At 48.2% G+C, this 18,187-nt stretch overlaps 1 protein-coding gene across 1 annotated transcript in view; it reads right to left on the bottom strand.

Annotated features, from left to right (window-relative positions):
* Window positions 1–18,187, bottom strand: part of LOC131952845 (uncharacterized) — a 40,578-nt gene that overhangs the window by 13,409 nt on the left and 8,982 nt on the right. The window contains exon 4 of the mRNA XM_059315734.1: window positions 15,197–16,641. Coding sequence (XP_059171717.1) covers window positions 15,197–16,641 — 1,445 coding nt within the window. The remainder of the gene's footprint in view (window positions 1–15,196; window positions 16,642–18,187) is intronic.

The following is an 18,187-nucleotide window of genomic DNA, read 5'->3' as shown; positions in this document are numbered from 1 at the left end:
TACCAAGTGGGATCAAGGCAACAGTCAGTTAATGTGGTGAGAACAGTCGTGTTGGTACCAAGTGGGATCCTGGGGGATCAAGGCAGCAGTCGTGTTGGTACCAAGTGGGATCCTGGGGGATCAAGGCAACAGTCAGTTAATGTGGTGAGAACAGTCGTGTTGGTACCAAGTGGGATCCTGGGGGATCAAGACAACAGTCAGTTAATGTGGTGAGAACAGTCGTGTTGGTACCAAGTGGGATCCTGGGGGATCAAGGCAGCAGTCGTGTTGGTACCAAGTGGGATCAAGGCAACAGTCAGTTAATGTGGTGAGAACAGTCGTGTTGGTACCAAGTGGGATCGTTGGGGATCAAGGCAACAGTCAGTTAATGTGGTGAGAACAGTCGTGTTGGTACCAAGTGGGATCCTGGGGGATCAAGACAACAGTCAGTTAATGTGGTGAGAACAGTCGTGTTGGTACCAAGTGGGATCCTGGGGGATCAAGGCAACAGCCAGTTAATGTGGTGAGAACAGTCGTGTTGGTACCAAGGGGGATCAAGGCAACAGTCAGTTAATGTGGTGAGAACAGTCGTGTTGGTACCAAGCGGGATCCTGGGGGATCAAGGCAACAGTCAGTTAATGTGGTGAGAACAGTCGTGTTGGTACCAAGTGGGATCCTAGGGGATCAAGGCAACAGTCAGTTAATGTGGTGAGAACAGTCGTGTTGGTACCAAGGGGGATCCTGGGGGATCAAGGCAACAGTCAGTTAATGTGGTGAGAACAGTCGTGTTGGTACCAAGCGGGATCCTGGGGGATCAAGGCAACAGTCAGTTAATGTGGTGAGAACAGTCGTGTTGGTACCAAGTGGGATCAAGGCAACAGTCAGTTAATGTGGTGAGAACAGTCGTGTTGGTACCAAGTGGGATCCTGGGGGATCAAGGCAACAGTCAGTTAATGTGGTGAGAACAGTCGTGTTGGTACCAAGTGGGATCCTGGGGGATCAAGGCAACAGTCAGTTAATGTGGTGAGAACAGTCGTGTTGGTACCGAGTGGGATCCTGGGGGAGCAAGGCAACAGTCGTGTTGGTACCAAGTGGGATCCTGGGGGATCAAGGCAACAGTCAGTTAATGTGGTGAGAACAGTCGTGTTGGTACCGAGTGGGATCCTGGGGGAGCAAGGCAACAGTCGTGTTGGTACCAAGTGGGATCCTGGGGGATCAAGGCAACAGTCGTGTTGGTACCAAGTGGGATCCTGGGGGATCAAGGCAACAGTCAGTTAATGTGGTGAGAACAGTCGTGTTGGTACCGAGTGGGATCCTGGGGGATCAAGGCAACAGTCGTGTTGGTACCAAGTGGGATCCTGGGGGATCAAGGCAGCAGTCGTGTTGGTACCAAGAGGGATCCTGGGGGATCAAGGCAACAGTCAGTTAATGTGGTGAGAACAGTCGTGTTGGTACCAAGTGGGATCAAGGCAACAGTCAGTTAATGTGGTGAGAACAGTCGTGTTGGTACCAAGTGGGATCAAGGCAACAGTCAGTTAATGTGGTGAGAACAGTCGTGTTGGTACCAAGTGGGATCCTGGGGGATCAAGGCAACAGTCAGTTAATGTGGTGAGAACAGTCGTGTTGGTACCAAGTGGGATCAAGGCAACAGTCAGTTAATGTGGTGAGGACAGTCGTGTTGGTACCAAGTGGGATCCTGGGGGATCAAGGCAACAGTCAGTTAATGTGGTGAGAACAGTCGTGTTGGTACCAAGTGGGATCCTGGGGGATCAAGGCAACAGTCAGTTAATGTGGTGAGAACAGTCGTGTTGGTACCAAGTGGGATCAAGGCAACAGTCAGTTAATGTGGTGAGGACAGTCGTGTTGGTACCAAGTGGGATCCTGGGGGATCAAGGCAACAGTCAGTTAATGTGGTGAGAACAGTCGTGTTGGTACCAAGTGGGATCCTGGGGGATCAAGGCAGCAGTCGTGTTGGTACCAAGTGGGATCCTGGGGGATCAAGGCAACAGTCAGTTAATGTGGTGAGAACAGTCGTGTTGGTACCAAGTGGGATCAAGGCAACAGTCAGTTAATGTGGTGAGAACAGTCGTGTTGGTACCAAGTGGGATCCTGGGGGATCAAGGCAACAGTCAGTTAATGTGGTGAGAACAGTCGTGTTGGTACCAAGTGGGATCAAGGCAACAGTCAGTTAATGTGGTGAGAACAGTCGTGTTGGTACCAAGTGGGATCCTGGGGGATCAAGGCAACAGTCAGTTAATGTGGTGAGAACAGTCGTGTTGGTACCAAGTGGGATCCTGGGGGATCAAGGCAACAGTCAGTTAATGTGGTGAGAACAGTCGTGTTGGTACCAAGTGGGATCCTAGGGGATCAAGGCAACAGTCAGTTAATGTGGTGAGAACAGTCGTGTTGGTACCAAGTGGGATCAAGGCAACAGTCAGTTAATGTGGTGAGAACAGTCGTGTTGGTACCAAGTGGGATCCTGGGGGATCAAGGCAGCAGTCGTGTTGGTACCAAGTGGGATCCTGGGGGATCAAGGCAACAGTCAGTTAATGTGGTGAGAACAGTCGTGTTGGTACCGAGTGGGATCCTAAGGGATCAAGACAACAGTCAGTTAATGTGGTGAGAACAGTCGTGTTGGTACCAAGTGGGATCCTGGGGGATCAAGGCAGCAGTCGTGTTGGTACCAAGTGGGATCCTGTGGGATCAAGGCAACAGTCAGTTAATGTGGTGAGAACAGTCGTGTTGGTACCAAGTGGGATCCTGGGGGATCAAGGCAACATTCAGTTAATGTGGTGAGAACAGTCGTGTTGGTACCAAGTGGGATCAAGGCAACAGTCAGTTAATGTGGTGAGAACAGTCGTGTTGGTACCAAGTGGGATCCTGGGGGATCAAGACAACAGTCAGTTAATGTGGTGAGAACAGTCGTGTTGGTACCAAGTGGGATCCTGGGGGATCAAGGCAACAGTCAGTTAATGTGGTGAGGACAGTCGTGTTGGTACCAAGTGGGATCCTAGGGGATCAAGGCAACAGTCAGTTAATGTGGTGAGAACAGTCGTGTTGGTACCAAGTGGGATCAAGGCAACAGTCAGTTAATGTGGTGAGAACAGTCGTGTTGGTACCAAGTGGGATCCTGGGGGATCAAGGCACCAGTCAGTTAATGTGGTGAGAACAGTCGTGTTGGTACCAAGTGGGATCCTGGGGGATCAAGGCAACAGTCAGTTAATGTGGTGAGAACAGTCGTGTTGGTACCAAGTGGGATCAAGGCAACAGTCAGTTAATGTGGTGAGAACAGTGGTGTTGGTACCGAGTGGGATCCTAGGGGATCAAGGCAACAGTCAGTTAATGTGGTGAGAACAGTGGTGTTGGTACCAAGTGGGATCCTGGGGGATCAAGGCAACAGTCAGTTAATGTGGTGAGAACAGTCGTGTTGGTACCAAGTGGGATCCTGGGGGATCAAGGCAACAGTCAGTTAATGTGGTGAGAACAGTCGTGTTGGTACCAAGTGGGATCCTAGGGGATCAAGACAACAGTTAATGTGGTGAGAACAGTCGTGTTGGTACCAAGTGGGATCCTGGGGGATCAAGGCAACAGTCAGTTAATGTGGTGAGAACAGTCGTGTTGGTACCAAGTGGGATCCTGGGGGATCAAGACAACAGTCAGTTAATGTGGTGAGAACAGTCGTGTTGGTACCAAGTGGGATCCTGGGGGATCAAGGCAACAGTCAGTTAATGTGGTGAGAACAGTCGTGTTGGTACCGAGTGGGATCCTAGGGGATCAAGACAACAGTCAGTTAATGTGGTGAGAACAGTCGTGTTGGTACCAAGTGGGATCCTGGGGGATCAGGGCAACAGTCAGTTAATGTGGTGAGAACAGTCGTGTTGCTACCAAGTGGGATCAAGGCAACAGTCAGTTAATGTGGTGAGAACAGTCGTGTTGGTACCAAGTGGGATCCTGGGGGATCAAGGCAACAGTCAGTTAATGTGGTGAGAACAGTCGTGTTGGTACCAAGTGGGATCAAGGCAACAGTCAGTTAATGTGGTGAGAACAGTCGTGTTGGTACCAAGTGGGATCAAGGCAACAGTCAGTTAATGTGGTGAGAACAGTCGTGTTGGTACCAAGTGGGATCAAGGCAACAGTCGTGTTGGTACCAAGTGGGATCAAGGCAACAGTCAGTTAATGTGGTGAGAACAGTCGTGTTGGTACCAAGTGGGATCAAGGCAACAGTCAGTTAATGTGGTGAGAACAGTCGTGTTGGTACCAAGTGGGATCAAGGCAACAGTCAGTTAATGTGGTGAGAACAGTCGTGTTGGTACCAAGTGGGATCCTGGGGGATCAAGGCAACAGTCAGTTAATGTGGTGAGAACAGTCGTGTTGGTACCAAGTGGGATCAAGGCAACAGTCAGTTAATGTGGTGAGAACAGTCGTGTTGGTACCAAGTGGGATCAAGGCAACAGTCAGTTAATGTGGTGAGAACAGTCGTGTTGGTACCAAGTGGGATCAAGGCAACAGTCGTGTTGGTACCAAGTGGGATCAAGGCAACAGTCAGTTAATGTGGTGAGAACAGTCGTGTTGGTACCAAGTGGGATCCTGGGGGATCAAGGCAACAGTCGTGTTGGTATCAAGTGGGATCAAGGCAACAGTCAGTTAATGTGGTGAGAACAGTCGTGTTGGTACCAAGTGGGATCAAGGCAACAGTCAGTTAATGTGGTGAGAACAGTCGTGTTGGTACCAAGTGGGATCCTGGGGGATCAAGACAACAGTCAGTTAATGTGGTGAGAACAGTCGTGTTGGTACCAAGTGGGATCCAGGGGGATCAAGGCAACAGTCAGTTAATGTGGTGAGAACAGTCGTGTTGGTACCAAGTGGGATCAAGGCAACAGTCAGTTAATGTGGTGAGAACAGTCGTGTTGGTACCAAGTGGGATCCTGGGGGATCAAGGCAACAGTCAGTTAATGTGGTGAGAACAGTCGTGTTGGTACCAAGTGGGATCCTGGGGGATCAAAGCAACAGTCAGTTAATGTGGCGAGAACAGTCGTGTTGGTACCAAGTGGGATCAAGACAACAGTCAGTTAATGTGGTGAGAACAGTCGTGTTGGTACCAAGTGGGATCAAGGCAACAGTCAGTTAATGTGGTGAGAACAGTCGTGTTGGTACCAAGTGGGATCAAGACAACAGTCAGTTAATGTGGTGAGAACAGTCGTGTTGGTACCAAGTGGGATCCTGGGGGATCAAGGCAACAGTCAGTTAATGTGGTGAGAACAGTCGTGTTGGTACCAAGTGGGATCAAGGCAACAGTCAGTTAATGTGGTGAGAACAGTCGTGTTGGTACCAAGTGGGATCCTGGGGGATCAAGGCAACAGTCAGTTAATGTGGTGAGAACAGTCGTGTTGGTACCAAGTGGGATCAAGGCAACAGTCAGTTAATGTGGTGAGAACAGTCGTGTTGGTACCAAGTGGGATCAAGGCAACAGTCAGTTAATGTGGTGAGAACAGTCGTGTTGGTACCAAGTGGGATCAAGGCAACAGTTAATGTGGTGAGAACAGTGGTGTTGGTACCAAGTGGGATCCTGGGGGATCAAGGCATCAGTCAGTTAATGTGGTGAGAACAGTCGTGTTGGTACCAAGTGGGATCAAGGCAACAGTCAGTTAATGTGGTGAGAACAGTGGTGTTGGTACCAAGTGGGATCCTAGGGGATCAAGACAACAGTCAGTTAATGTGGTGAGAACAGTCGTGTTGGTACCAAGTGGGATCAAGGCAACAGTCAGTTAATGTGGTGAGAACAGTGGTGTTGGTACCAAGTGGGATCCTGGGGGATCAAGGCAACAGTCAGTTAATGTGGTGAGAACAGTCGTGTTGGTACCAAGTGGGATCCTGGGGGATCAAGGCAACAGTCAGTTAATGTGGTGAGAACAGTCGTGTTGGTACCAAGTGGGATCTTTGGGATCAAGGCAACAGTCAGTTAATGTGGTGAGAACAGTCGTGTTGGTACCAAGTGGGATCCTGGGGGATCAAGGCAACAGTCAGTTAATGTGGTGAGAACAGTCGTGTTGGTACCAAGTGGGATCCTGGGGGATCAAGGCAGCAGTCAGTTAATGTGGTGAGAACAGTCGTGTTGCTACCAAGTGGGATCAAGGCAACAGTCAGTTAATGTGGTGAGAACAGTCGTGTTGGTACCAAGTGGGATCCTGGGGGATCAAGGCAACAGTCAGTTAATGTGGTGAGAACAGTCGTGTTGGTACCAAGTGGGATCCTGGGGGATCAAGGCAACAGTCAGTTAATGTGGTGAGAACAGTAGTGTTGGTACCAAGTGGGATCCTAGGGGATCAAGACAACAGTCAGTTAATGTGGTGAGAACAGTCGTGTTGGTACCAAGTGGGATCAAGGCAACAGTCAGTTAATGTGGTGAGAACAGTCGTGTTGGTACCAAGTGGGATCAAGGCAACAGCCAGTTAATGTGGTGAGAACAGTCGTGTTGGTACCAAGTGGGATCAAGGCAACAGCCAGTTAATGTGGTGAGAACAGTCGTGTTGGTACCAAGTGGGATCCTGGGGGATCAAGGCAACAGTCAGTTAATGTGGTGAGAACAGTCGTGTTGGTACCAAGTGGGATCCTGGGGGATCAAGGCAACAGTCAGTTAATGTGGTGAGAACAGTCGTGTTGGTACCAAGTGGGATCCTGGGGGATCAAGGCAACAGTCAGTTAATGTGGTGAGAACAGTCGTGTTGGTACCAAGTGGGATCCTGGGGGATCAAGGCAACAGTCAGTTAATGTGGTGAGAACAGTCGTGTTGGTACCGAGTGGGATACTGGGGGATCAAGGCAACAGTCAGTTAATGTGGTGAGAACAGTCGTGTTGGTACCAAGTGGGATCCTGTGGGATCAAGGCAACAGTCAGTTAATGTGGTGAGGACAGTCGTGTTGGTACCAAGTGGGATCAAGGCAACAGTCAGTTAATGTGGTGAGGACAGTCGTGTTGGTACCAAGTGGGATCCTGGGGGATCAAGGCAACAGTCAGTTAATGTGGTGAGAACAGTAGTGTTGGTATAAAGTGGGATCCTGGGGGATCAAGGCAACAGCCAGTTAATGTGGTGAGAACAGTCGTGTTGGTACCAAGTGGGATCAAGACAACAGTCAGTTAATGTGGTGAGAACAGTCGTGTTGCTACCAAGTGGGATCAAGGCAACAGTCAGTTAATGTGGTGAGAACAGTCGTGTTGGTACCAAGTGGGATCCTGTGGGATCAAGGCAACAGTCAGTTAATGTGGTGAGAACAGTCGTGTTGGTACCAAGTGGGATCCTGGGGGATCAAGGCAACAGTCAGTTAATGTGGTGAGAACAGTCGTGTTGGTACCAAGTGGGATCCTGGGGGATCAAGGCAGCAGTCAGTTAATGTGGTGAGAACAGTCGTGTTGCTACCAAGTGGGATCAAGGCAACAGTCAGTTAATGTGGTGAGAACAGTCGTGTTGGTACCAAGTGGGATCCTGGGGGATCAAGGCAACAGTCAGTTAATGTGGTGAGAACAGTCGTGTTGGTACCAAGTGGGATCAAGGCAACAGTCAGTTAATGTGGTGAGAACAGTCGTGTTGGTACCAAGTGGGATCCTGGGGGATCAAGGCAACAGTCAGTTAATGTGGTGAGGACAGTCGTGTTGGTACCAAGTGGGATCCTGGGGGATCAAGGCAACAGTCAGTTAATGTGGTGAGAACAGTAGTGTTGGTATAAAGTGGGATCCTGGGGGATCAAGGCAACAGCCAGTTAATGTGGTGAGAACAGTCGTGTTGGTACCAAGTGGGATCAAGGCAACAGTCAGTTAATGTGGTGAGAACAGTCGTGTTGGTACCAAGTGGGATCAAGGCAACAGTCAGTTAATGTGGTGAGAACAGTCGTGTTGGTACCAAGTGGGATCCTGGGGGATCAAGGCAACAGTCAGTTAATGTGGTGAGAACAGTAGTGTTGGTATAAAGTGGGATCCTGGGGGATCAAGGCAACAGCCAGTTAATGTGGTGAGAACAGTGGTGTTGGTACCAAGTGGGATCAAGGCAACAGTCAGTTAATGTGGTGAGAACAGTCGTGTTGGTACCAAGTGGGATCAAGGCAACAGTCAGTTAATGTGGTGAGAACAGTCGTGTTGGTACCAAGTGGGATCAAGGCAACAGTCAGTTAATGTGGTGAGAACAGTCGTGTTGGTACCAAGTGGGATCCTGGGGGATCAAGGCAACAGTCAGTTAATGTGGTGAGAACAGTCGTGTTGGTACCAAGTGGGATCAAGGCAACAGTCAGTTAATGTGGTGAGAACAGTCGTGTTGGTACCAAGTGGGATCAAGGCAACAGTCAGTTAATGTGGTGAGAACAGTCGTGTTGGTACCAAGTGGGATCAAGGCAACAGTCAGTTAATGTGGTGAGAACAGTCGTGTTGGTACCAAGTGGGATCAAGGCAACAGTCAGTTAATGTGGTGAGAACAGTCGTGTTGGTACCAAGTGGGATCAAGGCAACAGTCAGTTAATGTGGTGAGAACAGTGGTGTTGGTACCAAGTGGGATCCTGGGGGATCAAGGCAACAGTCAGTTAATGTGGTGAGAACAGTCGTGTTGGTACCAAGTGGGATCCTGGGGGATCAAGGCAACAGTCAGTTAATGTGGTGAGAACAGTCGTGTTGGTACCAAGTGGGATCCTGGGGGATCAAGGCAACAGCCAGTTAATGTGGTGAGAACAGTGGTGTTGGTACCAAGTGGGATCAAGGCAACAGTCAGTTAATGTGGTGAGAACAGTCGTGTTGGTACCAAGTGGGATCAAGGCAACAGTCAGTTAATGTGGTGAGAACAGTCGTGTTGGTACCAAGTGGGATCAAGGCAACAGTCAGTTAATGTGGTGAGAACAGTCGTGTTGGTACCAAGTGGGATCCTGGGGGATCAAGGCAACAGTCAGTTAATGTGGTGAGAACAGTCGTGTTGGTACCAAGTGGGATCAAGGCAACAGTCAGTTAATATGGTGAGAACAGTCGTGTTGGTACCAAGTGGGATCAAGGCAACAGTCAGTTAATGTGGTGAGAACAGTCGTGTTGGTACCAAGTGGGATCAAGGCAACAGTCAGTTAATGTGGTGAGAACAGTCGTGTTGGTACCAAGTGGGATCAAGGCAACAGTCAGTTAATGTGGTGAGAACAGTCGTGTTGGTACCAAGTGGGATCCTGGGGGATCAAGGCAGCAGTCAGTTAATGTGGTGAGAACAGTCGTGTTGCTACCAAGTGGGATCAAGGCAACAGTCAGTTAATGTGGTGAGAACAGTCGTGTTGGTACCAAGTGGGATCCTGGGGGATCAAGGCAACAGTCAGTTAATGTGGTGAGAACAGTCGTGTTGGTACCAAGTGGGATCCTGGGGGATCAAGGCAACAGTCAGTTAATGTGGTGAGAACAGTCGTGTTGGTACCAAGTGGGATCAAGGCAACAGTCAGTTAATGTGGTGAGAACAGTCGTGTTGGTACCGAGTGGGATACTGGGGGATCAAGGCAACAGTCAGTTAATGTGGTGAGAACAGTCGTGTTGGTACCAAGTGGGATCCTGGGGGATCAAGGCAACAGTCAGTTAATGTGGTGAGAACAGTAGTGTTGGTACCAAGTGGGATCAAGGCAACAGTCAGTTAATGTGGTGAGGACAGTCGTGTTGGTACCAAGTGGGATCCTGGGGGATCAAGGCAACAGTCAGTTAATGTGGTGAGAACAGTAGTGTTGGTATAAAGTGGGATCCTGGGGGATCAAGGCAACAGCCAGTTAATGTGGTGAGAACAGTCGTGTTGGTACCAAGTGGGATCAAGACAACAGTCAGTTAATGTGGTGAGAACAGTCGTGTTGCTACCAAGTGGGATCAAGGCAACAGTCAGTTAATGTGGTGAGAACAGTCGTGTTGGTACCAAGTGGGATCCTGTGGGATCAAGGCAACAGTCAGTTAATGTGGTGAGAACAGTCGTGTTGGTACCAAGTGGGATCCTGGGGGATCAAGGCAACAGTCAGTTAATGTGGTGAGAACAGTCGTGTTGGTACCAAGTGGGATCCTGGGGGATCAAGGCAGCAGTCAGTTAATGTGGTGAGAACAGTCGTGTTGCTACCAAGTGGGATCAAGGCAACAGTCAGTTAATGTGGTGAGAACAGTCGTGTTGGTACCAAGTGGGATCCTGGGGGATCAAGGCAACAGTCAGTTAATGTGGTGAGAACAGTCGTGTTGGTACCAAGTGGGATCCTGGGGGATCAAGGCAACAGTCAGTTAATGTGGTGAGAACAGTCGTGTTGGTACCAAGTGGGATCAAGGCAACAGTCAGTTAATGTGGTGAGAACAGTCGTGTTGGTACCAAGTGGGATCCTGGGGGATCAAGGCAACAGTCAGTTAATGTGGTGAGGACAGTCGTGTTGGTACCAAGTGGGATCCTGGGGGATCAAGGCAACAGTCAGTTAATGTGGTGAGAACAGTAGTGTTGGTATAAAGTGGGATCCTGGGGGATCAAGGCAACAGCCAGTTAATGTGGTGAGAACAGTCGTGTTGGTACCAAGTGGGATCAAGGCAACAGTCAGTTAATGTGGTGAGAACAGTCGTGTTGGTACCAAGTGGGATCAAGGCAACAGTCAGTTAATGTGGTGAGAACAGTCGTGTTGGTACCAAGTGGGATCCTGGGGGATCAAGGCAACAGTCAGTTAATGTGGTGAGAACAGTAGTGTTGGTATAAAGTGGGATCCTGGGGGATCAAGGCAACAGCCAGTTAATGTGGTGAGAACAGTGGTGTTGGTACCAAGTGGGATCAAGGCAACAGTCAGTTAATGTGGTGAGAACAGTCGTGTTGGTACCAAGTGGGATCAAGGCAACAGTCAGTTAATGTGGTGAGAACAGTCGTGTTGGTACCAAGTGGGATCAAGGCAACAGTCAGTTAATGTGGTGAGAACAGTCGTGTTGGTACCAAGTGGGATCCTGGGGGATCAAGGCAACAGTCAGTTAATGTGGTGAGAACAGTCGTGTTGGTACCAAGTGGGATCAAGGCAACAGTCAGTTAATGTGGTGAGAACAGTCGTGTTGGTACCAAGTGGGATCAAGGCAACAGTCAGTTAATGTGGTGAGAACAGTCGTGTTGGTACCAAGTGGGATCAAGGCAACAGTCAGTTAATGTGGTGAGAACAGTCGTGTTGGTACCAAGTGGGATCAAGGCAACAGTCAGTTAATGTGGTGAGAACAGTCGTGTTGGTACCAAGTGGGATCAAGGCAACAGTCAGTTAATGTGGTGAGAACAGTCGTGTTGGTACCAAGTGGGATCCTGGGGGATCAAGGCAACAGTCAGTTAATGTGGTGAGAACAGTCGTGTTGGTACCAAGTGGGATCCTGGGGGATCAAGGCAACAGTCAGTTAATGTGGTGAGAACAGTAGTGTTGGTATAAAGTGGGATCCTGGGGGATCAAGGCAACAGCCAGTTAATGTGGTGAGAACAGTGGTGTTGGTACCAAGTGGGATCAAGGCAACAGTCAGTTAATGTGGTGAGAACAGTCGTGTTGGTACCAAGTGGGATCAAGGCAACAGTCAGTTAATGTGGTGAGAACAGTCGTGTTGGTACCAAGTGGGATCAAGGCAACAGTCAGTTAATGTGGTGAGAACAGTCGTGTTGGTACCAAGTGGGATCCTGGGGGATCAAGGCAACAGTCAGTTAATGTGGTGAGAACAGTCGTGTTGGTACCAAGTGGGATCAAGGCAACAGTCAGTTAATGTGGTGAGAACAGTCGTGTTGGTACCAAGTGGGATCAAGGCAACAGTCAGTTAATGTGGTGAGAACAGTCGTGTTGGTACCAAGTGGGATCAAGGCAACAGTCAGTTAATGTGGTGAGAACAGTCGTGTTGGTACCAAGTGGGATCAAGGCAACAGTCAGTTAATGTGGTGAGAACAGTCGTGTTGGTACCAAGTGGGATCCTGGGGGATCAAGGCAGCAGTCAGTTAATGTGGTGAGAACAGTCGTGTTGCTACCAAGTGGGATCAAGGCAACAGTCAGTTAATGTGGTGAGAACAGTCGTGTTGGTACCAAGTGGGATCCTGGGGGATCAAGGCAACAGTCAGTTAATGTGGTGAGAACAGTCGTGTTGGTACCAAGTGGGATCCTGGGGGATCAAGGCAACAGTCAGTTAATGTGGTGAGAACAGTCGTGTTGGTACCAAGTGGGATCAAGGCAACAGTCAGTTAATGTGGTGAGAACAGTCGTGTTGGTACCAAGTGGGATCCTGGGGGATCAAGGCAACAGTCAGTTAATGTGGTGAGGACAGTCGTGTTGGTACCAAGTGGGATCCTGGGGGATCAAGGCAACAGTCAGTTAATGTGGTGAGAACAGTAGTGTTGGTATAAAGTGGGATCCTGGGGGATCAAGGCAACAGCCAGTTAATGTGGTGAGAACAGTCGTGTTGGTACCAAGTGGGATCAAGGCAACAGTCAGTTAATGTGGTGAGAACAGTCGTGTTGGTACCAAGTGGGATCAAGGCAACAGTCAGTTAATGTGGTGAGAACAGTCGTGTTGGTACCAAGTGGGATCCTGGGGGATCAAGGCAACAGTCAGTTAATGTGGTGAGAACAGTAGTGTTGGTATAAAGTGGGATCCTGGGGGATCAAGGCAACAGCCAGTTAATGTGGTGAGAACAGTGGTGTTGGTACCAAGTGGGATCAAGGCAACAGTCAGTTAATGTGGTGAGAACAGTCGTGTTGGTACCAAGTGGGATCAAGGCAACAGTCAGTTAATGTGGTGAGAACAGTCGTGTTGGTACCAAGTGGGATCAAGGCAACAGTCAGTTAATGTGGTGAGAACAGTCGTGTTGGTACCAAGTGGGATCCTGGGGGATCAAGGCAACAGTCAGTTAATGTGGTGAGAACAGTCGTGTTGGTACCAAGTGGGATCAAGGCAACAGTCAGTTAATGTGGTGAGAACAGTCGTGTTGGTACCAAGTGGGATCAAGGCAACAGTCAGTTAATGTGGTGAGAACAGTCGTGTTGGTACCAAGTGGGATCAAGGCAACAGTCAGTTAATGTGGTGAGAACAGTCGTGTTGGTACCAAGTGGGATCAAGGCAACAGTCAGTTAATGTGGTGAGAACAGTCGTGTTGGTACCAAGTGGGATCAAGGCAACAGTCAGTTAATGTGGTGAGAACAGTGGTGTTGGTACCAAGTGGGATCCTGGGGGATCAAGGCAACAGTCAGTTAATGTGGTGAGAACAGTCGTGTTGGTACCAAGTGGGATCCTGGGGGATCAAGGCAACAGTCAGTTAATGTGGTGAGAACAGTCGTGTTGGTACCAAGTGGGATCCTGGGGGATCAAGGCAACAGTCAGTTAATGTGGTGAGAACAGTAGTGTTGGTATAAAGTGGGATCCTGGGGGATCAAGGCAACAGCCAGTTAATGTGGTGAGAACAGTGGTGTTGGTACCAAGTGGGATCAAGGCAACAGTCAGTTAATGTGGTGAGAACAGTCGTGTTGGTACCAAGTGGGATCAAGGCAACAGTCAGTTAATGTGGTGAGAACAGTCGTGTTGGTACCAAGTGGGATCAAGGCAACAGTCAGTTAATGTGGTGAGAACAGTCTTGTTGGTACCAAGTGGGATCCTGGGGGATCAAGGCAACAGTCAGTTAATGTGGTGAGAACAGTCGTGTTGGTACCAAGTGGGATCAAGGCAACAGTCAGTTAATGTGGTGAGAACAGTCGTGTTGGTACCAAGTGGGATCAAGGCAACAGTCAGTTAATGTGGTGAGAACAGTCGTGTTGGTACCAAGTGGGATCAAGGCAACAGTCAGTTAATGTGGTGAGAACAGTCGTGTTGGTACCAAGTGGGATCAAGGCAACAGTCAGTTAATGTGGTGAGAACAGTCGTGTTGGTACCAAGTGGGATCAAGGCAACAGTCAGTTAATGTGGTGAGAACAGTGGTGTTGGTACCAAGTGGGATCCTGGGGGATCAAGGCAACAGTCAGTTAATGTGGTGAGAACAGTCGTGTTGGTACCAAGTGGGATCCTGGGGGATCAAGGCAACAGTCAGTTAATGTGGTGAGAACAGTCGTGTTGGTACCAAGTGGGATCAAGGCAACAGTCAGTTAATGTGGTGAGAACAGTCGTGTTGGTACCAAGTGGGATCAAGGCAACAGTCAGTTAATGTGGTGAGAACAGTCGTGTTGGTACCAAGTGGGATCAAGGCAACAGTCAGTTAATGTGGTGAGAACAGTCGTGTTGGTACCAAGTGGGATCAAGGCAACAGTCAGTTAATGTGGTGAGAACAGTGGTGTTGGTACCAAGTGGGATCCTGGGGGATCAAGGCAACAGTCAGTTAATGTGGTGAGAACAGTCGTGTTGGTACCAAGTGGGATCCTGGGGGATCAAGGCAACAGTCAGTTAATGTGGTGAGAACAGTCGTGTTGGTACCAAGTGGGATCCTGGGGGATCAAGGCAACAGTCAGTTAATGTGGTGAGAATAGTCGTGTTGGTACCAAGTGGGATCCTGGGGGATCAAGGCAACAGTCAGTTAATGTGGTGAGAACAGTCGTGTTGGTACCAAGTGGGATCCTGGGGGATCAAGGCAACAGTCAGTTAATGTGGTGAGAACAGTCGTGTTGGTACCGAGTGGGATCAAGGCAACAGTCAGTTAATGTGGTGAGAACAGTAGTGCTGTTTGAAACCTGTTGTAATAACCGTGCTGTCTGAAACGTGTTGTATGAAACATGTTGTATGAAAAATGTTGTATGAAACGTGTTCTATGAACCTTGTTATATGAAACGTGCTGTATAAAACATGTATGAAACGTGCTGTATAAAACGTGTTGTATGAAACTTCTTGTATATTAATGTTACATACTTGTTGAAAAACACACCGTTATGAGGATATGTTCGTTGAAATAAGAACCAAAAGGCTACTTTATACCGTATGTACTATGTGGGTGAATTCCAAGTAGACAGACGAAATTACCTGTTATGGTTCTGTGGCTGGTGTAGCCTACTTGCCTGCTCAACATTTTATATTACTTTTTATGGTTTCTAAGGCTTTTGTAGCCTACTTGCCTGCCCAACATTTTATATTACTTGTTATGGTTTCTAAGGCTGGTGTAGCCTACTTGCCTGCCCAACATTTTATATTACTTGTTATGGTTTCTAAGGCTTTTGTAGCCTACTTGCCTGCCCAACATTTTATATTACTTGTTATGGTTTCTAAGGCTTTTGTAGCCTACTTGCCTGCCCAACATTTCCTGAAGCTGAGACTCTGCACCAGACGATCTCTTCAGTACACGTCTGGTGCCAGCAGTGAAGACCTGATGAAAGCCCGCCCCCAGGAACTGCCTGTCCCCCCTCAGCACCAAGTAGTTGTAGTTGCTGTTCTCAATGATTACCCTGGCTACGGCGGGGGCGTTAGACAGAGCTACGTAGTTGGAAGCTTGCGTCATTTCGTTCACCGATCTTGTTGTGACGTTCACTCGTGACGTCGGCCCGAACTCGTAGAAGCCTCCGGTTACAAGTGTGAGGATAGTGACGTCATGATGCAGCAACGTCATGCCTCCAGTCATAAATATGTTACTGTCGTAGAAAACACCTTTGACGTCAGTTTGCCTTGAAATAAATTCTATACAAGCATTAACGTCATGCACACCTTCGGCACCCAGGTACACCCACCGTTTGTTGTTGACGGCACTGGGGAACACTTGCCATTGGATGAGAACAAACACGGCCAGAATGGCGCGTATCACGTGACTAGATGTCCAGGAACTGAAGGTCGATCTCAGGGCGACCAACACTAGTGCAGCATGGATGTAAAACAACACAATGGCGTCGTGAACAAAACGGACTTCCTTGTGTCCTTTCAACGAATACATGATGAAAAGTGTACTAGTTAGGCCTAAAGTTAAACAAGTGGAATTCTTTTCGTTAGAATGAAAGTTAGATCCTAGTTTTTTGAAAACTTTTGTTTCTCCTGGCTTGTCTTCTTGACGCAGATACAAACATATCTGGACAATGGCGACGATGGCTGATAATAAAGCTATGCCTGGGTCATTTAAGAAAACATCAGTGAAGTACATAAAGCTGCTCATCTTTCCAAAGATTTTTGTTGATAGATCTTTGACGACATTAAACCTGAACCAGTTGATTGGGCTAATCACTCCCCAGCCGTAATAACCAAAGTCCACAAGAGCCCCGAGCGACGCTGAAAAGAGGACGCCGACACAGACGGGGACCCAGCCGGCCGTCTGCAGCAAGCGTCGGACGGTGGAGCACAGGACCACGTGCAAGCCGTACACAGACACGGTGTCAGGGCGCACGTAGCACGTGATACCTATCAGGCAGCCAATCGAAAACCTTGACACAAAATGCTTGTAAGCGCCCCTGTTTGTGACCAGCTTTAGATCCACGTCCTTGGTCCCGTTACCCCCGGGCTCACCCCCGGGGTGTTGACGGTCAGTTGCCTCGTGTGAAGTGGCCATGAGCAAGGACAAGCCTAGGAAGGTAAAAGGCGCCAGGAAAGAATGTAGCAGACAATGTGTACCGAACACGTTGAGGTGTACAGAGACGGCCACTAACAGAGCAGATAGGACAGGGACGTCAGGCCAAGTCGTGAGACTTGTGGCGTACCTGGCCACAGCTAGAGGCAACATGGAGGTCACACACACGTGACACACTCGCCACAGCTGGGGAAGATGACAGACATTTTAATAAAAGAGGTGACGTTATTATATACTATATAATATTAGGCAGTGGCGTAGCGAGGTCGGGTGTCACCCGGTGCGGCACTTAATGGTGTCACCCCCCCCCCCAGAGGCATAGAGACCCTTCCCAGGGACAAACTTTCAAACTTTCGATTTGCACCCCCTCCTCGAGTTTTCGATTTGCACCCCCCCCCCTCAAACTTTCGATTTGCACCCCCCCCCCCCCTCGAGTTTTTCTCTATATGTTTTGCTATTTTTTGCCTTGGTGTCACCCCCCTAAATGGTGTCACCCGGTGCGGTCCGCACCCCCCGCCCCCCCCCCTCGCTACGCCCCTGATACTAGGCATGCTGCCCAGCTTCGCTTAGGCTTTCGAAAACATTGAGAATTTGAATGCTTAATTAATTCGCCCGAGGGTCGGTCTACGACTTCAAGAGTTATGAAGAGGTTCCTCCGTGGACATTTTTAAAAAATTTATAGCTCATATAAGGTACCGGTCAGTCGAGGTCAGTTTTGACCCCCTCATCGTAGACTTTTCGGCCAACCGGCCCCCGTGTTCTGTCGCCCCAAGGCAAGGTCCTGCCAAATTTGAAGCGCCTGCGGCGCCGGGAAGTGCCCTATCGGACACCCGACAATCTAGATCTAGATCTAGATTCCTAAAAGAATTTTTTTTTTAAGTTTAGCCCGAGCATAATTAAAAAAAATATATTAACCAAGTTGACTTGGTGTGTCTCGAACCCGCACCACCTGCGTGGTTTAATGTACACTAACATCTCCGCTATTTAGGCACCTTATAATATACGGAGAATGAAACACGTATTTTAAAATCTTAACTTACGCGAATATGTCTATTCTTTCAAATTAATTTTTTTATCCCAAATTAGCCAGTTCCAAACAAAGATTTTGTATAAAATAAATAAGTCTTGAAATAGTTTAGTCCTAATATAGAAATTTATTTTTGGAATTGATTTTAGAGAAATTAGAGTCTAAATCTAGATCTTAGCGTCTACGTCTAGCTAGATCTAGTTATTGCGTAGATTTAGATTTAGTCTAGATCTAGAATCTCTAGATCTAGAATCCAAACACATAAAATAAATTTTATGAGTTTAGGCCGGAAAAATTGTATTGTATACATTTCATAGTGTACGTAGATCTAAATCAAATTTGAATGAAATAGTTCATTTCTTTTTATTCTAAACACGGCAGATGACGTCATTAGTTAATGTATAAGCAATAGTGACGTCACAGTTTTATGCGTTCTTTTTCACATCCATTAATGCTTTTCCGGTTGCATAAATAATACTGTTTCTCTACATTCGAATACGCCTTTATTTTTTATTTTTCTTCTTTAAATAAAATTGTGGTTATACATTTAAAACATCTAACATATTATTTTCAACAAAAGTCCGTATAAAGTTCTCCATATATCGCTGCCGTTTCTGACGTGATGTCCGGCGAAAATATTTTGCGGACAGAGAGAGAGAAGAGCGCACACAGCCTTTTATATATTAGGATAACGTAATTTATACA

This window comes from Physella acuta, unplaced genomic scaffold (assembly GCF_028476545.2).
Source record: "Physella acuta isolate Inbredline_101_S28 unplaced genomic scaffold, ASM2847654v3 ptg000891l, whole genome shotgun sequence".
In the NCBI taxonomy this organism is placed as follows: domain Eukaryota; kingdom Metazoa; phylum Mollusca; class Gastropoda; family Physidae; genus Physella; species Physella acuta.
Note: the sequence above shows the minus strand (reverse complement) of the source record. Positions and strands in the feature narration are given on the sequence as shown.